This window comes from Pinus tabuliformis, chromosome 6 (genome assembly GCF_031772625.1).
Source record: "Pinus tabuliformis cultivar Carrire ecotype Pingquan chromosome 6, CPIR1, whole genome shotgun sequence".
NCBI lineage: Eukaryota > Viridiplantae > Streptophyta > Pinopsida > Pinales > Pinaceae > Pinus > Pinus tabuliformis.
In genome coordinates this window covers 530748744-530774941 of record NC_142292.1, presented here as the reverse complement: position 1 = coordinate 530774941, position 26198 = coordinate 530748744, and the positions used below count along the sequence as shown (strand labels likewise).

The 26198-nt window shown below is 33.9% G+C and overlaps 1 protein-coding gene across 1 annotated transcript; it reads right to left on the bottom strand.

Moving 5' to 3' along the window:
* Positions 1–318: 318 nt before the first annotated feature.
* On the bottom strand, positions 319–5906 carry LOC149259628 (uncharacterized). The gene is made up of 4 exons (XM_089454729.1): positions 5707–5906; positions 4608–5178; positions 2296–4473; positions 319–2010 (listed from the first exon to the last, which is right to left on the bottom strand). Exons 1-4 carry the CDS (start codon positions 5904–5906, stop codon positions 319–321), a joined length of 4641 nt encoding a protein of 1546 aa, XP_089310855.1.
* Between the last annotated feature and the right edge of the window lie 20292 nt (positions 5907–26198).

Here is a 26198-nt window from a genome sequence, read left to right as displayed (position 1 = left end):
CGAACTGAAGGATCCTGAAGCTCAAGATAGATATAAATAACGCATACATGCTGTGGAGGCGGGAACAAACCCGTATGCGGTTTCCAAAATTGGTCCACACAGCCCAAAGCAAATCCTGATAGGCACATGAGATCTGTCTGGCGGGACGATTTCCTCCTGCAGTTCGCCTGATTCCCACGCTCTGGGCAGATCTCCCAATCCAAATTCTGATCAAATTCCTATCAACCATACCTGTTCTGTCCCTTGCACTGATTGTTTGCCGGTAGTCATAGATGCTTTCAGCAGCGGTACAATGAGCTTTGACTGAATGCGTGTGGTTCATGGGAGCGGTTGGAAAGAGGAGGTGTTATTGCAGTACATGTTGCCCTTGGAGCGCTCACATGCCTTGTTGGCAAACATGTCAGCCTCCTTATTCAGTCCACGGAGGATATGGTAGTAACGGACTTCTTGCATGGAGTCGTGGAGGATTTGGTTCCTGTAGTTGATCTGTTGCAGGAGGATATTCGGTGTGCTTTGCCGTTTCACCATGAGCCTGATGATGATTGCTGAATCCCTGAAGACTACTGTTGTTCTTATCCCGATCTTGATCAGCTGAAGGAGCCCTTGATACAAAGCTAATCCTTCTGCCCTGTTATTGGATATTTCTCCCAATCCCCATTCGAAATGAAGAATTTTTTCGCCATTCGCATTGCAGATTAGGCCTCCTGCCCCTGCTTGGCCAGGATTAGATTTAGATGCGCCATCAAAGAACAGTAAGAACCTGTTGCAGTTTCTCAGCCAAGTTGCGAACTCCTCCTCCTTTAATCTCAGCTTCCATGTCCTGTTTGTCTCTTTCGTTTGCACCCTCCTTTGGCTTATCTCCTGAGCACTGATTATGTTTTCTTGCACATGGCTAATCAGACTTCTCTCTTCGACGCTGCAGTTGGCGACCTCTATCTTGCCTTTGGTATGGGCCGTGATTGTTTCTACCGCTAAGATCCTAGCTTTATGGCACATAACTCTGATATTGCAATTTTTCCCTTGAAAGATCTTGCCGTTGCGTGCTAACCAGATTCGCCATAGGAGAGTTATTGCCATGGTGTTCCAAATCCTTTGGGCTAATTTACTCTGTTTTCCTTTCCACGGACAATTTTTTTTCCAGCTAAAGAGAGTGTCTGCAATAGATGCCTTAGGCTCCCATGGAGCATTCCCGAGAGATGCCATCGTCCTCCAGCATTCTTCAGCTACAGGGCAATCTATGAACAGATGTTGAAGTGTCTCTTCTGAGCTGCAGCAATTTGGACATCGAGAGGGTCCCATTATACCTCTTTTCATTAGATTTTCTACTGTTAGAACCTTCCCTTTTAAAAGTAGCCAAAGAAAGAATTTAATTTTGGGGGGTGCTTCTGCTCTCCATACCAGCTTCCATTGACTCCAAACATCCTGTGGGAAGATGTTATCGCATAAGCAATGGTACCCAGCCTTGGTCATGTACTGAGTTCTAGTTGGATCCCAACGGTAGCCATCTTGCTTGCCTTTTTGCGTCGGGGCTTTGCTGTGAAGGAGGTTCTTGAGAGCAAAAAAGCTGGTCTCAAGCTCTCTGGGGTATTCCGGAAGTTCCCAACCTATCCATGCTTGAGTAGAATTTTCCCATTGTGATATTTGGGACAGATATACTATTTCTCTACTGCTGAGCCAGTTTATTGCAGGGATTGCCTCCGAATGTGATCCGATTGGGTGTTGTCCAAGAATTCTATCTGTGGAGAAATTGACACTGCTCCCTCCTCCAGGAATCTTTGAAATATTTTGAGTCATGAAGGGTATGGCTTTCTTGCAGAGCTGCCATATTTTTGTGCTATCTCTGTTGGGAATGCTGGTATTCAAAAGTTGCTGCCTCGCACTGTTCAGATATTTAGCCTCTAAGACCTTCTTCCACCAAGATGTGGGACCAGTGATCATTCTCCAAATTATTTTAGCTCCAAGAGCTAAATTCAGAATTTTTGGTGATCTTATTCCTAGCCCGCTTTTTTCCTGAGATTGGATGACATTCTTCCAACTAACAAGGTTGAACTTTCTTTTTTCCGTTTTGCCTCCTTGCCAGAGGAAATGCCTGAGATTTTTTTCCATTTTCTGATGAAAGGTTGCAGGTGCTTGACATAAAGAGAGACGGTAAATGGGCAGAGAGGCCAAGCCTGATTTCAGAAGAACAAGTCTTCCAGCTGGGTTCAGCCACATGGTGCCCCATTGTTGAATTTTTCTCTTTATTTTTTCGAGGATTTCATTCCAGGTGTCAGATTTCAGTGGTCCCAAACTTACTGGCATTCCAAGGTAAGTGAAATGGTTCCAATTGAGCTTGTAGGAGACTCCTAGAATGCTAGCAATGCTATGGATGGTATGGTTGGGAGTGTTCCAACCATAGATACAACTTTTTAACTGATTAACTTTCCCTCCTGAGTATTCCATAAATTGATCTAAAATCTTCTTGAAGCGCCTTGCAATGGTGGTGGACGCTCCTCCTATCAGGAGGGTATCATCTGCAAATTGGGAGTGATTAATATTTTTTGTGCCATGCTCAAATTTGATACCAGTGATAAGGCCTATTCTTCGGTTAAAATCCAGGGTTTGGCTAAGGGACTCAGCCATGAGGATAAACAGGTAGGGAGACAGAGGACAGCCTTGCCTAAGGCCTCGAGAGGATTTGAAAGCAGCACACGGTCTTCCGTTAATCAGAGGGGATATCCAAGGTTCCGAAATACAAGCTTTGATCATTGAAATAAAGGAGGGGTCAAAGCCCATTCTATGGAGGACAGAGAACAGAAAGGAATGCCGAACCCTGTCAAAGGCATTGGCAAGGTCCAGCTTGAGGACAAATCCTTTCTCCTTTCTACTAAGGCTGGAGTGAATGGCCTCTTGAACAAGCAGAATAGAGTCAGAGATGTGCCTATTCGGGAGGAATCCCCCTTGGTTTTCAGAAATCAAAGATGAGAGATGAGGTTTGAGCCTGGATGAAAGGATTTTAGTGATGATTTTGTAAGATGAGTTGCATAAAGAAATAGGCCGAAATCTTGAAAAGGAGGAAGGTCTGTTCTCTTTAGGAATTAAAGCAAGATGGGTTGAGTTGGTGAATCCCCCCATTTTGCCTTTCTTTAGAACCCAGCGTATCATCTTTAAGAGGTCTTTCTTGATCATTTGCCAATATTCTCTATAAAAACTGATTGGAAACCCATCAGGTCCAGGGGCCTTGTCTGGGTGTAGACTCCAAACTACATTTTGAACTTCTTCCTCTTCAACTTCCTTCTTGAGACTATTGTTCATTTCATGGGTGACTTCCTTGTTCATGTGCTGTAAAAAACTTGAGTAATCCTCTTCACTTTTGTCCTCAGTCAAAATATTTTTGAAGTGATTTGTGGCTGCTTCTTTTATCGCTTCCTGAGTGTGATAGCTGTTCCCCTCATTATCTTTTATTGTATTCACAGTGTTTCGGACCTTTCGAACTGTTGCCTGCTTATGAAAATAGGAGGTATTTTTATCTCCCTCCTGCAGCCAGAGCTGTCTTGACTTCAGCCTCCATTTTATTTCTTCATCCTTTGTAGCTTGCCGCAGCTGAGAATATAATTTTGTTTCCCTCTCTTTGGCTTGTTGGGACAGCCCTATGGCTTCTATGTGTTGCTGTACATCCTCTAAATCTTGTTTGATTTTTTTCTTGCTCAACTCGGGCTCTTGATAGTTGCTCTTTGCCCATTCTTTTAGAGCCTGTCTTGTTCTCCTTAATTTTGTTTCCCATATGAAAGTTGGGGAGCCTTCAACATGTTGGGACCAAGCCTGCCAAACCACTTCCTTTGCTGCTGAGATTCGGTTCCAAATGGGGCAATATTTGAAGGGAATCGGTCCTAGCTGGCAGTGACTTTGCAAAGTAAGCGTGATTGGATAATGATCAGAGGCGGAGACATTGAGGATGTTCGACTGGCCAGTGGTGAAAGTAGATAAATAAGCAGTACTTATGAGAAATCTATCAAGACGTTCCATAATATTGCCAACTCCTATTCGTCTATTGCTCCAGGTGTACCTTCGGTTCTTGGGTCTGATATCGACCAGATCTTGCTCCTGCATTATATTTTCAAGTCGATTCCTGAAGGGGTCGAGGTTGAAATTTCCCCCTCTTTTTTCATTGGAATGCAAAACCAAGTTTAGGTCCCCTGCAAGAATGAGGTTGTTGTCCTGCTCTTCATCTATATCTGTTTCCAAAGTGTTCCAACACTCTTCTTTCTCTCTATAATGATTCGGGGCGTATATATTGTAAATCTTTACTGCTGTTCCATCTATCTTGTTCTCTAGATCAACACAGATCCAATGCTGGTGTATGCTGGAGGAGTGGCAATTCCATTTATTGCAGTCCCACATTGTTAAAATGCCACCTGAGGCTCCTCTTGCTTCACTTGCGCACCCACTGTAACGCTTTTGCTGGCTAATGAATTTATTAGTTTCAGATTGGTCCTGCTTTGTTTCTTGAATCAGAACTATTTCAGGATTTTCACTTTGAATTAGATCCTTGAGGGCTGCTGTCTTGGAGGGGTGCCCTAATCCCCTACTGTTCCAAGAAAGAATTTTCATCATGATTTACTGCTTACATGGAGAGGTGCCCGCCTCTCTTTGCCTTTGTTGTTATTTTCTTTGTCCGAGAGTCCAAGAATAAAGGATTCTATAGGAGTCTGGGAACCCATGGCGATATCTTTCTGGGTGCTTTCTTCTCTATGCTGCTTGGCCGATTTCCTGCCCGGCCCATGCTTTTTGGGGATATCACTGGGAGCTCTGTGCTCCTTTGAGGAGCTTCTAGTAACCCGAGCGGAAGGGTTATCAGGGGAGGGCTGAGTAGATTGGGGGGGGGAGGAGTGGAGGGGAGGTTCAGAGAAGGGGATTTCAGGCTCAGGACCTTCCTCAGATAGGGATGCAAAGGGATTAGAAGATGGAGGAATGGAAGGGTCAGAGGTCCGGAGGGGAGATGAAGGGTGCAGAATGGGGGACTGTTGGGAGGAAGAGGAAGGATGGGAGGGGGGAGGATGATGAAGGGGAGGGGGTTGATGAGATGGGCCAGGGACATCAGAATCCATAGGTTTGGGAGGGAGGGATGATTTCTTTCTTTTAACAGTTTCCCATTGCCCTTCTTGCTCTTCAGATTCTACATTAACTATTTTAGGGCATCTATTTGCAAAATGTCCATATTCGTGACATACCTTGCATTTGAAGGGGATCTGTTCGTAGTCCAGCTGCTGAATATGGCACCAGTCATCCACTTTCAGTTTGATTGCTTCCGGCAGTCCACGGCCCAAATCGACCTCAACACAGATCCGCGCACAAGCCTGCATGTTATCTTTGGGTTCGCTTCTATCGATATATTTTCCCACCGCGTTTCCTATTGCTTTAACCGAATCGTCCCCCCAGCAGTGAAGAGGAAGATGGGGCAATCTGACCCAGACAGGAACTGCATTCGGAATGTCTAACTCTGGATCGAAATCCGGGGTCCATTTGTTGAGATAGAGGCCCCTAGAATCCATAAAATAGGGCCCGTTTCTGAAAATAAGGTCTTTATCCTCCTTGGTTTCAAAGTGGAAGGTGAAATATCCTCTGCCACAGAATCTTATTGATATTTTGCCTTGAATCTTGTCCGACCAGTTTCGCTCGACCCATCGTTGCACTGTTTTTGGAGAAGGCCATAGTCCTGTAAATTGCCCGATTAACCCTTTCTCAGCAAGGGAGAGGGCTGCCATGCGAGGGATGGTCGGAGGTAGAAGAACTTCTTGTAAAACATCCAGTTTCTTTACAAACTTAGATGCTGCAGGTCTAGGTCTCTGTGGAGGGAGAGATTTAACCAGTGATGAAAATGCTTGTAGCAGCTCCGGATCCCCACCAGGCGGATCCGGAGGTTCCATGGCGCGGGATCTTCAGGCAGCAGTCGGCAGCGATCAGTCTCGGCTCGCGCGCGCAGCAGCGGGAGCAGCCCTAATCCAAAACCCTTAATATTATTTAGTATAAAATTATATTATTAGTGAGAATAAAATTTCAATTTTTATATATGATTAAAGATATATATTTTAATTTATTTTGATTTTAGAAATAAAATTAAAGCTACATATTATTAGAATATATATGATTATATTAAAATAGTTTAATAGTTTTACTAATTATAATAATTGACATATATTTTTTTTTAATTGCAATTTAGGTGAGGTTGAGATTAATTTTTAGTTTTTGAATTTTTTTTAGAGTTATAATAAAATTTAATTTTTTTTTTTTTTTATTTTATAAAATTTAATAATTTAAATTGATATTTTCAAATAGTAATAAATAATGATATTTTTTTTTACAATTAGTTGTAAGAAGAACTTCGGCGTAAATCACATCCTTAAGAGGTATGATATGATATTCTCGGATCCTCAAGAGGTATGATATTCCCTCAACCTTTAGGCCCCTCAACACCATTCGTAAATCCCTCCGATTGGTGAAAGATCCCGTTGACCCTAAGGACATGAAGGGTGTCTACTTGATCCCTTGTTCTTGTGGGACCCCCTATATCGAGGAAACAGGGCGCTCCATCCATCAGAGGATCAGCGAACATGCAGCTGACCTAAGACATGGGAGAACCAAGTTTTCAATGTTAGCAGAGCATGTGGAAAAGACCAAACATCAGGTTTGTATAGAGGAGGCCAAGGTTGTTGCCAAAGTTGCTTAGTTCCATCATCGCAAATTGAGAGAAGCTATTGAGATTGAAAGAAGGCCTAAGAATCTCAATAGAGATGACGGTTGGAAGATAAGTAGCTGTTGGATCCCTGCCCTTTCGTCTTAGTCTTTTTTTGCCCCCCCGTGCTCCCCTTCTTTATCCTTTTCTAGCTTTCGTTGTTCCCCCTGGAGCCTTCCTTCCTCCTAGGGTTTATCCTTCTTGCTCTGTGGTTTTTTAATGGTCTTTTTCCTATCCCTCTCCTTCTTTTTATTTTGTTTCGTTTTTCTATTTATTTATTTATATTTATATTTATATTTTTTATTTTTTATTTTATTTATTTATTTATTCTTATTCTTATTATTATTATTATTATTTTTCAGGTATATTTATTTATTTATTATTTTTATCTATTTAATTTTTCATTTATTTTATTTTATTTTATTTTTATTTTTATTTATTTTTTATTTTTTCAACTAACTTTTACCTTTACTAGCTTCGTTCTTAATTAAATTTATTTATTTATATATTTATTTATGTTTTTTTATTTTATTATTATTATTATTATTATTATTATTAACTTATTTTCTCGTTCTAATATATATTCACTCTAACTAACTATTATCTTAAAAATACCCTATATATATTTTTATTAAAAGAAAGGTCTTCCATATAACTAAACATTTCTAATAACTTATAATTTTTAATTATTAAATAATAACTTTTTAACTAACTATTAACGTAAGCACCAATTAAATTTTTTATATATATATATATATATATATATATATATATATATATATATATATATATATAAAGTATGGTCACTGAATATAACTAAATTATATAAATGACTTTTTGACTCTGGTCCCTAAGTCAAAATTAGTCGTTAATCAAGATAGCCGTTGGAGACTCTGCTCAGACTATTTAACATGCAAAACTAGATCTATTTCTTCAACTTGTCCAGACGATGAACCACACTGGTTGGTTCGAAACGCGTCGACAAAGGTCTTTCTACATGTGATTTACGCCGAAGTTCTTCTTACAACTATTATGGATCACAGAAGCCTCAATTCAACAATTACAATTAGTTATCAAATTTCGATAAACTTAATTCATTAAATTTTTTTATAAAAGTTTTATTTTTTAGATGATGTGTTATATTAAAAGAAGTGTTGTCTAATCATGTTACATTTTAGAGATTTTGGTTTAAAAAATGGGCAAATTGTTTTTGGCCAAATTTAAAAATTTTGTTGCTTAAACTGAGTTTTTGGCCAAATTTTAATTTTTGTTTTTTTAAAATGAGTTTTTGACTATATATATTGATTCAACAACCTCAAAAACCCTTGGGGCACTTGGATTATGAAGAGTTTACAACTCAAAAGTATGTCATGTTTTATTTAAATAGAGATAAGGTTTGTATTATAATTTAAAGTTTTATTTTTTAGATGATGTGTTATATTAAAAGAAGTGTTGTCTAATCATGTTACATTTTAGAGATTTTGGTTTAAAAAATGGGCAAATTGTTTTTGGCCAAATTTAAAAATTTTGTTGCTTAAACTGAGTTTTTGGCCAAATTTTAATTTTTGTTTTTTTAAAATGAGTTTTTGACTATATATATTGATTCAACAACCTCAAAAACCCTTGGGGCACTTGGATTATGAAGAGTTTACAACTCAAAAGTATGTCATGTTTTATTTAAATAGAGATAAGGTTTGTATTATAATTTTAAGTATATATATATGGTGAAATAATAGATTTGGGTTAAATTTATACAAATAATTGTTTTCTATTTATACATTTAAATATAAATTAAAAAAAATCATCAAACTAAGTGAAAAATAATGATTTTACAAATAATAGTACCAATATATTTCAACTAAAAAAAAGTTAAAGTAAAACAATAATTTTTTTATTTTTCTAAATTTAAAAGTTCAAAAATAATTAAAAAACAAAACTTTCATATATTTTTCATGCAAGTCAACACTTGTCTTACCTTGGGCATTTTCTACATAATTTTTACAACTACATACTAACATATGTTTTAATCTTTGCACATATATTATACAAAATGTGGGCTTCTGGCCCTATAAAATGAACTTACTTAGAAGGAAAATCATGTAAGTGTGTAGCATTGTCATGTTTGAGACCTAAATTTACACTAATACAAAATTGCCAATAATAGTTTAAAAAAACATAATTTTTTATGATGAATTTTTGTGGGAAAAATAATATTGTTTATGATTTATCCTTTAGGAAATAGATTTGATATGATATTGATTGAAGTTAAAATAGTTAAACATATTAACATAACGGGAGAAAAGGATTATGTTAATCACTTAGTTGGAGAGAAATGCTAAGTGGTGTAAAAAGTGGAATAAAGCAAAGAAAAAGAGAAAGACATCCATTAAAAAAACTAAAAAAAAAAAAGCCCTAGGAAAAAAACGGATAGACCTTAAAGCGGGACACATGAATAAGAGAATCCACTTGTGATTTCCAATGTCACTCCTTCTAACCTAGAGAAGATATTCCTTCTTGACCAAGGAATATATCCTTGCTCCTATTCAAGGAGACTCCTTTACTCCCTCTCAAATCTAGAGAACATTCCATACTTCCCTTCTATTTGGGAATTCAAGACCACAAGCCTTATAGCTTGTCTTCAAAAGAATATCAGTGACGACTTCTTTGCAGTTGCATGGCTCCCTCTTTTCTCTACATCTCATTATATCGAGCCTACTTCCTTCTAAGGTATCATGGAGCCATCTTCTTTCTTCAATGTTGTGACTAGATCTAGGTCATCAATCTTGCACATAGATTTCATCTCATCATCAACAATAAAGGCATTATATTGAGCCTTTCCATTTTTCAAGCTAAATCATAGCTTCCTTATGAAATTGATTTCCTAGTTGTTGTACGAAATTGACCTTCAGGTTATCTTCTCGCACTGCTACCTTTTAATTCTAGGACAAAAACTTCATGACTTCATGATTGTGAAAATCACATAATCAATCCATACAATTGAACTTGCCTCAACTATCATCATGTATTCATGAAATATCCTTCGAGGTAGCACAACAATATGTTAACCAGATAACCAACAAGAAATATTAATATTAGACTTACCTCATCGAAATATCCTTCTCATCAAGGCATCAACATCTTCTTGGTTCATCTCCACATGAATCTTCCTTCATGCATTAGAGTGCCCAAGGATCGAAATTGTGTCCTAGATGTTGATGGCTATTCTATATAGTCTATTGAGAAATTTTTTATCCTTTATTCATTCCATAGTAAGTCAACTTCTTCTTTTAAGAATCATATAACCATACTAATCATATTTCATGACCAACTTTTTTTACAAGATTCTATATGCATGAATCTTACCCAAGAGATACCTTAAATATGCAATGTTATGATTTCATTCAATCATTTAGCTATGATCCTTAAAATGAGCCTGCTACTTGAACAATTGCATTCCTTTCCAAGAAATTTCTAAAGATGATGGTTCTTCCAAGGATCAAAATGATCCATCTAGCAAAAATGACTACCTCCGACATTATCTTAGAATTCTTGGATGAACATTAATATGAAAAATGTTCTAACCATATCAACCTTGAAAGACTAGATGACTCCTACAATAAACTCAATCAAGTAAAATCTAAATATACTATTATCACATGCTTCTATATATGATGCTATGTATTGACAAAATAAATATTCTCCTAGGGAAAACAACAATGCATGTTTTTCTAAAGGAAAGACCATCTTCCTAAAGAACATGACAGGGAAGATGCCTTCTTCAATGGTAAATATATAAATGACATCTTCTTTCTTTGTCTTCTTCTCAGGTTCTCTCATCTCCTCAGTTGTGTGAGATTTTATTCTTTCCTTTCTTTTGTTGTTCTACTTACTTGTTTGGACAATCCCTCTTAAAGTGTCCAAATTCATTGCATCCAAAGCATTGTTGTCTAATACATGTCTTGCTTCTTCTTAGACTTCCCAGAATTTCCCTTCTTCAGCTTCTTGGTTCTCGCAATGAAGGCTTGAGACTGCTCATTAGATTCAATATCATCCTTTGCCTTGATAATACTCTCTTCCAGGATGCATTGAGCCCACAACTCATCAAAATGAGTTTAATCTTTCTTAGATTAGATGCATGTTGCAAAGATGCTCCATTCTAGTGGCAATGAATTTAGTACACATATGGTCATTTCAAAATCTGAAAGCATGGGCTTCCAATGCCAATAGAAAGTAACTCATCCAATAGTATTCAACATCTAGAAAATTGCTAAATAAAAAGCATCCTAGGCCGAGATATGGCAAGTATCACCCCGTCCTGGACCATCACAAGGAAGACTATAACCAAAATATTTTTTGTCTAACATTAACCTGGAACCACGCACATCCAAAGCACCTTTAACTAGGATCAATGTAGTTGTATTCAAATAGAGTAATAGCATGATGAACCAAAAAGTCTCCAGGACCGATTGTTGAGAACAATTAATTATTATTATCATTAATAGCATTTAACCAATCGGGTAACCATATGCTCTTATCTGCATCGAATGTTGGACTACTTGTTTAAGATAGGAGTATATTGAAACCATATAACGTCTTATCATGAGAATATTGTATCCACTGAGAAAATATGGGCTCAATTAAGATTTGTTTTTCCAGAGTACCGAAAGCAAGAATAACATCATTATGAACATAAAGTCCCAAGGTATGGAAACCTAGTAATAAACTAACCCAACTAAGATGAGATATTATAGCTTCTTTCTGCTCCAACATTATTCCCAATACATTATCCTTATTCTATTCTGGATTATAATCCCTAATGAGGAATATAGCTCCATGAGCAAAGGCTCCTGTCATAATGAACCCGACAATGTATATAATGCAGCTTGGGTGGTGAAGTCTTGTGTTATGAATGCATAAGCGGGTAAAGAATATATTTGTTGAGCTACCAAGGAAGTTATAACCCCCAAATAAGCTAAAGCAAGACCTAATTGAAAATGAAGATAATTATTGATTGTGTTATAAAAACCCTTATGTCTGCATCCTAATAGGCCTCCTGGAGGAACTGGGCCTCCAAAATATCTTCCTTACTGTGGCCAATCCCAAAGTTGGTTATATACATATGACTAGCAATTGAAAAAACAAATGCAATAGCTAAATGATGATGAGCCATATCAGTCAGCCATAAACTTTGAGTTTGTGGATGGAATCCTCCGATCAGAGTTAAAATAACAGTTCTGGTCCCTTGTTAGGTATCGAATAAGTGACTACTAGAATTAGGATTTTGAGCATAAATATTCCACTGACTTGTGAAAAGCGGTTCTAAACCTTGGGGATGTGGTAATACATCCAAAAAATTATCCCATCTGACATGCACTCCCCTTGATTCAGGAATAGCGACATGAACTAAATGTCTTGTCCAAGCTAGAGAAATGACTCCAAAAATGATGATTGAGACAGGATTTGACATTTTTGAACCATGAAACATTGGGTCTCCATTTAGGTTATAGATGTAACCTACATGCTATTAGAAAGATGACAGAAAGAAATAGCAAGAAAAGAGCTCCAGCATAAAGATCTTCGTTAGTGTGTAAGCCAATTGTATACCACCACTGGTAAACACCGGAATAAGCAATATTGACTGAACCCAGAGCACCTCCTTGGGTAAAGGCTTCTATAGCTGGTTGACCAAAATGAGGATCACAAATTGCATGAGCAATGGGTCTTACATGTAAGGGATCACGTACCCATGCTTCAAAATTTCCTTGCCAAGCCACATGAAATAAATTACCAGAGGTCCACAAAAAGATTATTGCCAACTGACCAAAGTGGGAAGCAAAAATTTTATGATAAAGGTGTTCTTCAGTAATATCATCATGACTCCCAAAGTCATGTGTGGTCGCAATATCGAACCAAATACGACGAGTATTTGGGTCCTGAGCCAAGCCTTGGCTGAACTTTGGAAATCTTGATTGCATAATGCTTTTCAAATCCTCCTAGCCATTATCCTATTGCAATAATTCTTGCCATGAATAACGCCCATGTTGTGATGATTTCACCCATAAGGTAATGAGCTACTCCTACAGCACGTCCTTGCACAATGCTCAACGCTCTGGGCTAGATAGCAAGAGCAACCTTCAATTTTTTATGGGCCCAAACAATAGATTCAATGAGTTCTTGCCAATACCCACGGCCGCTGAAAAAGAACATTAAATTGAAGGCCCAAACAAAATGAACACCTAAAAATAAAAGACCATATGCAGATAATGAAGAACCATAAGATTGGATCACTTGAGAGGCTTGTGCACATAAAAAGTCATGGAGCCACCCGTGAATCGTAATTAACCTTTGTGCAAAGTTTCCTCCCATAATATGAGTTACCATTCCCTGATCACTTATACTACCCCAAACATCGGACTGTATCTTCCAGCTGAAATGGAATATTACTACTGAAATTGCAATGTACATATAGAATAAACCAAGGAAGACATGATTCTAGGCAGATACTTGACATGCTCCTCCTCTCCCAGGTCCATCACAAGGAAACTGAAAACCAAGATTCACTTTATCAGGTATTAAACGGGAGCTACGAGAAAATAGAACACCTTTAAGTAGGATTAAAACAGTCACAGGGATAGTAAATGCATGAATGTGATGTACCAAAAAATCCACGGTTCCTAATGGAATTGGTAACAAAGCCACTTTGGAAACTACTGTCACCAAATCACCACCTCCCCAGGTTAATCTGGTACTCGTTGTTGCACTAGGAGCTGTTGAAGCAAGTGCTGAAGCATGAGTGTTTTGTATCCATTGGGCAAAGATAGGTTGTAATTGTATAGTAGTATATAAGAACATATCTTGAGGACGTCCTAGAGAACTCATAGTATCATTATGAATATACAGACCAAAACTATAGAAGCCTAAGAATATACATACCGAGTTGAGGTGTGATACAATTGCATCACGATGTCTAAGAACGCGATCTAATAAATTGTTTTATTGAGTAGTTGGGTCATAGTCTCTAAAAAATCATTTCATGTGCAGCAGCGCCAACTATGATAAACCCACCAATCGACATATGATGTGTGAACAGAGAATGTTGGTTACCATAGTCAATAGATAGGTATGGATAGGGAGGCATCACATACATGTGGTCAGATACAACAATAGTTAAATATCCTAACATAGCTAGGTTAATAGCTAATTGAGCATGCCCTGAGGTATTTAAGATCTCGTCAAGACCTTTATGTACCTCCCCCATAAATGGACCTTTATGAACTTCTAAAAGGTCCTTGAGGTTATGGCCAATGCGCCAATTGGTCTTATACATATGACCGAATATCAGGTTAAGAACTGCAATAGCCAAATGATGATGCGCAGTATCGGTCAACCACAAACCCTCCGTTACTGGATTTAATCCTCCACGAAAAGTCAAAAAGTCTGAATATTCTGACCAATTCAGGGGATTAATCACTTCAACAATCTTCGATGGTTCCATTATAAGGGTATCCAAAGTATAAATGAGATGGATGTTTATTGTCCCAACCATTCTCACTACCCTTCAAAAAGGGGTAATGCATGCATATGGGCTATAACGAAGCTTTTGTGTTTTCGATTTCCATATGTGGTGCTTTCTCCCCTCATGTGCGCCTATCAAATAGGTTCAACTATACAAGAAAGGCCTATTGCATAGGTGTAACCTTCCTCTCGGTAATAAAATCTTCAGGAGATGAAAGCATCTAAAGGTGCATTGACCAAGGATACACGACAGAAGGAATTGTTCTATCTCCAGAACTCACCTTCACTGAGTGTAAGTTTTCTTTTACCCAGTTTTTATTCCCGAATACCTTACCTTTTCTTTCCCCAAAAAGGAAGAATGGAAAAAATATCAAATTACACCATCTCTGTAATAGGTAAATGCTTCTTTCTCCCCTGGAGCCATTGGGATTATTCGCAATAAGATATCTGCTACAATTGTGAAGGTCGTATCAATAAAATTGCCATTTCTGTAAGATCTAGGAATAGTCAATTACATATTTGATAATTTCCTTCATTCCCTTACACAAATGATTCCATGAACGAAATTTTTTTCCTGGTGCACAATACCATAAAATGGATTTCCTTACAATCATAAATATGTTCTCATTCTATCTATTCCAATCTATTCTTTAAAAATGTAATAGACATGGAATATTTTGACTAATTGTTCATTGGTAATATGAATAATAATGGAAAAAGGTACGTATTGAAAGAATACTACATTGGGTAAACTCGGGAAGTCCAATTTGATTATGATCCGAACAAAGAAAGAGTTAAGCGATCGAGCATTGCATAATGAGAATTAAATGCTTACCCAACAATTGTGTGCTTTATCCATATAGATAAAAGAATATCAGGAAAATATAGTCATCATGGCACAGGATCATTGCCAAAGAATTAGTTCTTATACAATTGATAAGATGATCACTATAGATCCATATATGATCATAATATGGAATGGATCACTTAATCTGTCTTAAATAATTGATTAGGTGATCCAAATATGTCAGATTAATAGGGATGATTGAGGATTTCCTAAAATAGGAGGAAGTTGGAGAAACTATCCTTTCTTCTTTCCTGGGGGGGGTTGAATCATTACCTTATTTATTATCTCTTTATTTCCGAAAGATTGAACTATTCGTACCCGAACAAAAAGAATTTGTAAGGAAGTTGATATTGACACATCTTCTTAATTCGAACCAACAGATCTCATAGGAAATATGGCCAAGCGGTTCAAGGCATACCATTGGAACTGCTACTTAGGCTTCTTCTTACCGAGGGTTCGAATCCCTCTCTTTCTGTATCAACACCCTACTATTTTATTCTCATCCATTATTTTTCCAATCTATTGAATCCCAATAGGACTATTTCCTAATTCCAGGATCAATCTACCTCTATTTATAATAGAGAAAATATAACAAACATTGGGTCGTGGTATGGGAAGAGTAAATACTATAAAAAAGGTATCTCAGAGAACAGGTAACATACGGAAGGATTATAAAATGTCTCCTTCGGGGAGGGGAAAAAGAAGGGAGAAGAACATAATTTCCAGATGCCCAGCAAACAACCCCTCCCTTTAATTTCATTCTTAATTCAAGCTTGATGGGAATAATACTCTACGACTAGAAATTCATTAATCTTCAAATTGATCCATTTACTATCTATTATTTGATTGATGAATCCTTTATATTGTAAGGAATGAAAATTGAAATGATTGGGAAATTTATCGCTCTGGAACAGATCTATATTCTTCTTAATGATAGCTCTCAATCTTTGTTGATCTCTTATAGTAATCACATCTTGAGGTTTGCAAGGATAACTTGGTATATCTACCATATGGTCATTGACCCGGATATGTCCATGATTCACTAATTGTCTAGCTCTAGGAATGGTGGGAGCCATACCCAGTTGAAAAATAATATTATCCAAACGCATTTCAAGTAATTGAAATAGGACCTGCCTCGTTCAGCCCTTGGCTCTTCTATCAATACAAACATATTTTAGCAATCGTCATTCCTTTAGTCCATAATGAAAACACAATTCTATTTTTCTTCTAGCCGGATACGATATTGATATATTTTCCTGGAAGAAGACCGGTTCACAGAATCCTTTCTTTTTTTTGGTCTTTTAGTAGTGAGCCCTGGTCAAGTTTTTAGACAACGTATTATTTTTAAAGGAGGTCCCTAATAATAGGACATAGAAACTCCTTATTCAATTAAAAAATAGTGCTAGAAAGAATAGTATAACCCATATGAGTACTACTGGAATTCTTTTATATGAAAAACTAAGATCTTTCTCCAATTTATTATAGATGCTAATAGCTCCAATCATTTCATTCATCCTGTTCCTAGTTGGGAGTAAATGATCTTGGCGTGACAGACCCGATGAATGATCGTAAGAGTATTCTCCATTCCATCTTGATCCTAACAAAACTTTGTGGATTATGGAAATGAGAGGAACAGAAAAGAGCTAGCTATCGGGATCGAACCAATGACCATCGCATTACAAGTGCGATGCTCTAACCTCTGATCTAAGCAAGCTCGATGGAATATAACTCCCCATTTCATTAGTGTGATATCCATAGATTCCTTTGGAATCCTAACGATTATAGATCGAATCACATTCAATGACGCAATCCAGATTACGATTACAACGGAACATTGTTTGAATGTATATTCCTTCAAGGGAAAGAAAGGAGAAGTAAGGGTCAATTGATATCGATCGTTTTACTCACTCTTCCAAATCAACCAGGGAAGGATAATAACATTGCATTTCAAATGGAGAAATAATATAATGTTTCCCAACCATATTCGATTGGGGTAGAGATAGAGATGGCGAGAGAAGGGGAGTAGGGGAGGATATTTCTCCCACCCAATATTGAGCAAATATCCAATGAATAATGCTAATGGATATTACATAATAGGATTATATTAAGGTATCATCTTGTTCTTCGAGAAGGGGATATGGCGGAATTGGTAGATGCTACGGACTTGATCGAATTGAGCCTTGGTATGGAAACCTACCAAGTGATAGCTTCCAAATCCAGGGAACCTTGGGATATTTTGAATGGGTAATCCTGAGCCAAATCCTGTTCATGAAGACAATGTTTCTTCTCCTAAGATAGGAAGGGGATAGGTGCAGAGACTGAATGGAAGTTATTCTAACAAATGAATCTCATTTGGTCCAATATTGTAGTTATAGAACGCTCTGTTTACACCTCAAAAGTGGAGAGAGATGTTATATAACATCAGACAAAATTGGTGATTAGAACTTGAATCGTTCCAAGAATTTTATTCATAAGATAGATGCCAGATTCGAGTTGAAGTACTGATTTGACATTAAGTAATCCAATTATGAACTTATCTACTCTAGATGGAGAATTGAATCAATTTTTGGAATAAATGGTTAGACGAGGATAAAGATAGAGTCCAATTCTACATGTCAATGTCAACAACAATGCAAATTGAAGTAGGAGGAAAATCTGTTGGCTTTATAGACCGTGAGGGTTCAAGTCCCTCTATCCCCACTCAGGTTCATTCCTGAACGGGCTGATCTATCTTCTCCAATTCCATTGGTTCGAATCCATTCTAATTCCTCAATTCTTTTACCTCGCTATTTTTTTTCATGAAGATAAGAAATTAGAACATGAATCTTTTACTCCATCTTATGACAAGTTGAGTTGATCTGTTAATAAGTTGATCATATTATCAATTTATTTTGTGATATATGATCTACATAGATTAGATCATTTTTAAATTATTCAATTGCAATACATTTTTTATCATATTAGTGACTTCTAGGTCGAAAATAATAAAGATCATTCTAAAAACTGGGAAAAAATCTTTTTTCCTTATTTTTAGTTGACACAATTTAAAACCCTGTACCAGGATGATCCACAGGGAAGAGTTGGGATAGCTCAGTTGGTAGAGAAGAGGACTGAAAATCCTCATTCCACCAATTCAAATCTGGTTCCTGGCAATTTGTCAATATCCATGTCTCCATATCCATCTATCTAAATCTATTGTATCTAGATGTATATGTACATATAGAGAGACGTCGATCAATATAGATAGATGGATCATCTCCCTCTTCTTTGCTCATATTGTCCCTCCCTATCCGTTCCAATTGAATCCTGATACTTTGTACATATAAGAAAGAACTCAGAAGACAAGAATTGACGGTGGGACTAAGAATTCGGCTCCAATACTATTTGTAATCTATTCATCCTATTCCATCCGAATCGAAATGGGATATATTATCCCAACGATAGATCTATAATTACAAAGTTGAAGTAGATCCAAACGTTGCAGAGGGTATCTCGAAAGTAGATTCGAATTGAGGTTCATAAGATTGATGTGATAACTTTTGACCATAGTTTCTAGTATGAACACTGAACCCAATATGATGATCCCTATGATTTATAGTGAAATATGGTATTAAATTCTTTTCCACTAGAATGGAGCATCTTTGCAACATGCATCTACTCTAAGAAAGATTCAACTACTTTTGATGAGTTGTGGGCTCAAAGCATCCTGGAAGAGAGTACGATCAAGGCAAAGGATGATATTGAATCTAATGAGCAGTGTCAAGCCTTCATTACGGGAACCAAGAAGCTGAAGAAGGGAAATTCTGGGAAGTCTAAGAAGGAGCAAGACACGTCTTAGACAACAATGCTTTGGATGCAATGAATTTGGACACTTTAAGAGGGATTGTCCAAACAAGTAAGTAGAACAACAAAATAAAGGAAAGAATAAAATCTCACACAACTGAGGAGATGAGAGAACCTAAGAAGAAGCCAAAGAAAGAAGATGTCAAATATATTTATTATTGAAGAAGGCATCCTCCGTGTCATGTTCTTTAGGAAGATGGGCTTTCCTTTAGAATAACATGCATTGTTGTTTTCTCTAGGAGAATATTTATTTTGTTAATACATAGCATCATAGATAGAAGCATGTGATAGTAGTATATTTAGATTTTGCTTTATTGAATTTATTTGTAGGAGTCATCTAGTCTTTCAAGGTTGAGATGGTCAAACCATTTTTCATATTAATGTTCATCCAGGCATTCTAAGATAATGTTGGAGGTAGTCATTTTTCCTAGACCGATCATTATAATCCTTGGAAGAACCATCATCTTTAGAAATTTCTTGGAAAATGAATTTTAACAAGGATTAGTATACGTTCCATATAGTATGTAAAAAATATTGTTAAGGGACGAAGGAATGCAATTGGTAGATTAGCAGGCTCATTTTAAGGCTCATAGCTAGATGAATGAATGAAATCATAACATTGTATATTTAAGGTATCTCTTGGGTAAGATTCATGCATATAGAATCTTGTAAAAGAAGTTGGTCATGAAATATGCTTAGTATGGTTATATGGTTCTTAAAGAAGAATTTGACTTACTATGGAATGAATAAAGGATAAAAAATTTCTCAATAGACTATATAGAATAGCAATCAACATCTAGTATAGCCTCCGGAACAAAAAGACAAAAAAAACAAAAACAGAAACAAACTTGGGAAACAAGTTCGATCCTTGGCACTCTGATGCATGAAGGAAGATTCATGTGGAGATGAACCAAGAAGATGTTGATGCCTGGATGAGAAGGATATTTTGATGAGGTAAGTCTAATATTAATATTTCTTGTTGGTTATCTGGTTAACATATTGTTGTGCTACCTGGAAGGATATTTCATGAATACATGACGATAGTTGAGGCAAGTTCAATTGTATGGATTGATTATGTGATTTTCACAATCATGAAGTCTTGGTGTTTTTGTCCTGGAATTAAAAGGTAGCAGTGCGAGAAGATAACTTGAAGGTCAAGTTCGTACAACAACTAGGAAATCACTTTCATAAGGAAGCTATGATTTAACTTGAAGAATGGAAAGGCTCAATATAATGCCTTTATTGTTGATGACGAGATGAAATCTATGTGCAAGATTGATGACCTAGATCTAGTTACAAGATTGAAGAAAGAAGATGGCTCCATGATACCTTAGAAGGAAGTAGGCTCGATATAATGAGATGTAGAGAAAAGAGGGAGCCATGCAACTAAAAAGAACCGGTAGCTAATATTCTTTTGAAGACAAGCTATAAGGCTTATGGTCTTGAATTAACACTGTAACTTTGAAACAGGGACTGATACTGTTACCCGTTTTATAGAGATAGCAAAAAAGTGACCCGATTTTGAAAAGGGATGATGCAGAACACACATATATTTTTTAGAGTATAGCTTTTGGCACTTGAAATAACTGATATGATTACCCATTTCATAGAGGTAGCAAAAAAGTGACCCGATTTTGAAAAGTGGTGATGCAAAATACACTTCTTTTTTTTCGGAGCATATTTTTGACACTTTAAATTTTCTTATGTATCAAATATAAAAATTTGTTTTTAAATGTTAGTGATTTTCATGTTGATTTTGAAATGTGTTGATGCAACATACCTTTTTTTTTAGAGGGCTTATTTTTCACACTTTAAAATTTATTATGTCCAATTTTTTTTGAAATCATGATTACTTAACAAATTTTCAAGTTGCTTTATTTTTCTTTCTTTAAATGTTGATTACTATAAAAAATAAATAAAATAAATAAATAAATTAAAAAAGAAAAAAAAAATTATCTCATAAACCATAAAAGAACTTGGAAAAGAAAATCAAAATTTAAAAAACCTATAAAATTAAGTGAGTAAAAATGGAAAAATTAATATATATATATATATATATATATATATATATATATATATTAAAAATTAAAAACAAACTAGATTAAAAAAATAAATTAAAAAAACTACTAAAATTAAGATTAAAAGCATTTAAAAAAAATAAAAAAAACAAAAATCTCAAATTATATATATATATATATTAAAAAAAAAAACATTTAAAGTTAAAAAGAAGTATCTATTTTTTATTTTTATTCTTTAACTTTTAAATCTTTTCTTAACTCTATATTTTTTATTAAAAAAAAAAATATATATATATATATATATATATATGTTATGATTTAAAGAATAAATTAAAAAACATTTAATTTTTTAATAAATAAATGTATTTTATTAAAAAAAAAAATTGCCCAGATTTTTTATTTTTTTCAATATCAAACATTTAATTTTTCTTTGTTTAAATAGGGCTTTTTTTATTTAAAAAAAAAATAATAATAAATTTTAATTAATTTATAAGCATTTTTTTTTAAATAAGCATTAAAAAAAATTAAACAAATTAATTTTAAAATTTATTAACAAATTAAAATTTTTAACTTTAATTGAATTTAAAAAATTTTAAACAAATATTTTTTAATTTAAAAAAATAAAAAATGATTCACACCTGACCACCTGTGGTGGCGCGGCCTTGGGTGGAGGAGGCTGCATGTAGCCTCCTCTACCCAAGGCCACAATACCACTAGTAACTGGGCGGTGGCTGGGCGATTCTGGGAATCGCCCCGCCGCCGCCGGTGGTGGCGCAGCCCTGGGCGGATGAGATTGCATGCATTCCTGCTGCCCACGGTCACGCCACCATGGGTGGTCAGGTGTAAATTAATTTATTTTTTTTCAAATTAAAAGATATTTGTTGAATTGAGGCTTCTGTGATCCATATCAAATTTATGAGAGATTCTTCGGCGTAAATCACATGAAATTTCATTTGTTAACACGTTTCGAACCAACCAGTGTGGTTCATCGTCAGGACAAGTTGAAGAATCAAATCTAGCTTTGCATATTAAATAGTCAAAGTAAAACATCCAACGGCTATATTTATTGACCAAGCAACGGCTATATTGACTAACGGCTAAATTTGACCACGAGATGGTTAGTTGGACAGGATTAAAGGTCATGCCCTTAATCCTATCCAACTAATCGTTTCCTGGTCAAATTTAGCCGTTAGTCAATATAGTCATTGCTTGGTCAAGAAATATAGCCGTTGGATGTTTTGCTCTAACTATTTAATATGCAAAGCTAGATCTGATTCTTCAACTTGTCCTGACGATGAACCACACTGGTTGGTTCGAAACGCGTCGACAAATAAAATTTCATGTGATTTACACCAAAGAACCTCTCATAAATAAGATATTTGTTTAAAAAAGAAAAAAAATTATTTAATAAAAAATGGTTAATGAATTTTTTATTTTGTTTTAAATAAAAAATGTTTGTTTTTAAAATGGTTTTGAATTTTTTTTTTAAATAAAAATTTGAAATGTTTTTTTCTTTTTTAATATATATATATAGTTTTAAATTTAAATGTTTTTTTGTTTTTTTTTTTTATTTGAAAATACATATATATTTTTTATTTTTAATTGGTTTTTGGTTTTTTTTTTTATTTTTTTAAATTTGAGTATATTTTTGTCTTTTTAGATTTTTTTAAATGTTTTTAATTTTAATTTTAGTATTTTTTAATTTTATTTTATTTTTGTTAATTTTCTGTTTTTTTTTTTTTTTTTAAATCTAATTTGTTTTTAATTTTCATTCTTTTTTTTAATTTTTGTTAATGTTTTTTTTTTTTTTCTTTTTTACTTAATTTTATAGTTTCTTTTAATTTTTTTTTCCATATTTTTGTTATTTTTTTATGGCATATATATATATAAAAAAGATAGGTTTTTCTTACTATTTATTTGTTTATAATTTTTTTTTTTTTACTTTTTTAATTCTTATATTTTATAGGTTAATTTTATTTTTTTTAATAGTTTTATGATTGATTTTTTTTTTGTCTTTTTATATATTTAAATTTTATTTTTTTATGTTTTGTTTTTAATATATATTTTAATTTTATTATTTATTTATTTTTTTCTTTTCTTTTTCTTTTTTTTTTTAATTCTTTTGAAATTTTAATGTTTTTTGGACTCATGATAAAATCTTTTACGTCATTATTTCAAAATGTTGAAAATTTGCCCTCAAATTTTTTTTTTGTTATTCCAACGTCAACACTTTTCGTTTTGAGGGAGTTTTTTGCACAAAATTTACCATTGAAAAAAAAAGGTGTTATTCGAACATCAACACTTTTCGTTTTGAGGGTGTATTTTGCAAAGTTTTATTGGAACATCAACACTTTTTATTTTGAGGGTGTTTTTTGGACAGTTTTTGCACAAAAAGTTGGTTTTCACCGCTATTTTTAAAACATGTTGAAAATTTACCGTAGAAAGAAAAAAGGTGTTATTCCAGTATCAACACTTCTTGTTTTTAGTACTATTTTTGATGTTTTTACGAGTTTTTTTGGGCAGAGCTCCCCTTTTGAGTTTATAGTTCCGGTTTCAAAGTTTACATTGTTAATTCCAAAATAAACGGAAGTATGGAATGTTCTTTAGATTTGAGAGGGAGTAAAGGAGTCTCCTTGAATAGGAGCAAGGATCTATTCCTTGGTCAAGAAGGAATATCCTCTCTAGGTTAGAAGGAGTGACATTGGAAATCATAAGTGGATTCTCTTCTTCATGTGTCCGGCTTTAAGGTCTGTCTGCCTTTTGCCTAGGGCTTTTTTTTTAATGCATGTCTTTCTCTTTTGATTTGTTTTATTCCACTTTTTACCCCACTTAGCATTTCTCTCCAACTAAATGATTAACATAATCACTTTCTCCCATTATGTTAATATGTTTAACTATTTTAACTTCAATCAATATCATATCAAATCTATTTCCTAAAGGATAAATCATAAACAATATTACTTTTCCCAAAAAAATTCATAATAAAAAATTATAGGTTTTTTAACCATTATTGGAAATTTTGTATTAGTGTAAATTTAAGTCTCAAACATGACAATGCTACACACTTACATCAAATTTTTCCTTTTAACTAGGTTCATTTTATAGGGCTAAAGGCCAACATTTTGTATAATATATCTGCAAAGATTACAACACATGTTAGTATCTAGTTATAAATATTATGTAGAAAATGCTCAAGGTAAGACAAGTGTTGACTTGTAAGAAAAATATATAAAAATTTTGTTTTTTTATTATTTTTGAACATTTAAATTTAGAAAAATAAAAAAATTATTGTTTTACCTTAATTTTTTAGTTGAAATATATTGGTACTATTATTTGTAAAATCATTATTTTCCATTTAGTTTGATTGATTTTTTTTAATTTATATTTAAATTTATAAATAGAAAACACTTATTTATACAAATTTAGCAACTCAAATCTATTATTTCACCATACATACACACATATATATACTTAAAATTATAATACAAACCTTATCTCTATTTAAATAAAACATGACATAAATTAAATATTTAAATTTGAGAAAATAATAAATATGTGAATTCTAAATAAAAAATTATATATATCGCCTTTACCAATTTAAAAGAATATTTAACATTTTTTAATGTAGCAAACCCATACTAACCTTAACCTTGGCATTGATTTGGAATTTATAATTTTAAGTTCATTTTCACAAACAAAAACGTATTTTAAACAAAAGTGTATAAGAATTTATATATTATATTACTCCGTAATGATTTTGTTTTTTAGTTTAGAAAAGGATTGAACTCTTTTTAAAACAGTTGAGATATTTGACCCGTGTTAGCTACACAATTTCTTTGTTAAATAAATAAGCAATTCTCAAAAAAAAATTATCTCTTAATACAATAAAGTTAAAGAGATCGAAAAGTTTTACCTGTCAATTTTATTGGGGATGGAGAAGTTCAAATTTAAAAGGAAAAGTTTTAATTTCCTTGTTAAATAAACAATTGTTTATAAAAATAAAAAGTATGTCTTAATACAATAAAGATAAAGAGATTGAAAAGTTTTATCTGTCAATTTTATTAGGGATGAAGAAGTTCAAATTTAAAAGGAAAAGTTTTATGTTTCCGTTAGAACTCTAATATTTCACAAGTTTTTGAGGGCACTAAATCTAGGGATGAAGAAGTTCAAATTTAAAAGGAAAAGTTTTATGTTTCCCCATGTAATCTCTAGAACTCTAATATCTCACAAGTCTTTGAGGGCACTAAATCCAGTGAATTCACTACCTTGCCAAAAATTTATTGTGAAATTCCAAAAAAAATATAAAACATCTCATATTAAATTGTGGTAAATTTCATAATTTAATGATTCCTTGTAAGTATATTTTATAATGGTCATGAAATATAAAAAATAAAGGAAAATGTGTCTAATGTATTTGTAATTTCTAAGTAAAATTATAAATAATATTTCACTTAAACAATATAAGAAAGAAAATGGTCTCCAACATAAAACAAGAGAAAATTTAATAAATAATTAGGGTGAGAAACCTCTTCAACTCAAGTAGAATTCTTTAATATCGTATGTTTTGGAGGGTTTTTCTTTTCCCGTTTAATTTGTGCACGAGGGATTTCTTGGAATCATAAGTTTGAGTTGTAAACTCTTCATAATCCAAGTGCCCCAAGGGTTTTTCAAATTGTTGAATCAATATATATAATCAAAAACTCATTTTAAAAAACAAAAATTAAAATTTGGCCAAAAACTGAGTTTAAGCAACAAAATTTTAAATTTGGCCAAAAACAATTTGTCCATTTTTTAAACCAAAATCTCTAAAATGTAACATGATTAGACAACGCTTCTTTTAATATAACACATCATCTAAAAAATAAAACTTCTATAAAAAAATTATGGATAAAGTTTATTGAAATTTAATAACTAATTGTAAAGAAAAATATCATTATTTATTACTATCTGAAAATATCAATTTAAATTATTAAATTTAAAAAATAATAATAATAATAATTTTATTCTAAAATTTAAAAAGATTCAAAAACTAAAAATTAATTCAACCTCACCTAAATTGTAATTAAAAAAAAAAATCTATGTCAGTTATTATGCTCAGTAAACTATTAAACTATTTTAATATCATCATATATTTTAATAATATGTAGCTTTAATTTTATTTCTAAAGTCAAAAATAAATTAAAATATATATCTTTAATCATATATAAAAATTTAATTTTATTCTCATTGATAACATAATTTTATACTCAAAAATTTACACATT

Excerpts from the sequence above, each read along its gene's own strand:
- LOC149259628 (XM_089454729.1), bottom strand. The coding sequence starts at position 5,906 with ATGGAACCTCCGGATCCGCCTGGTGGGGATCCGGAGCTGCTACAAGCA. Across the intron at positions 4,474-4,607 it reads AGAGGCGGGCACCTCTCCAT|GACCAATCTGAAACTAATAA; the intron begins GTAAGCAGTAAA and ends GAAACAAAGCAG. Across the intron at positions 2,011-2,295 it reads TCACTTACCTTGGAATGCCA|GAAAAAAGCGGGCTAGGAAT; the intron begins GTAAGTTTGGGA and ends ATCCAATCTCAG.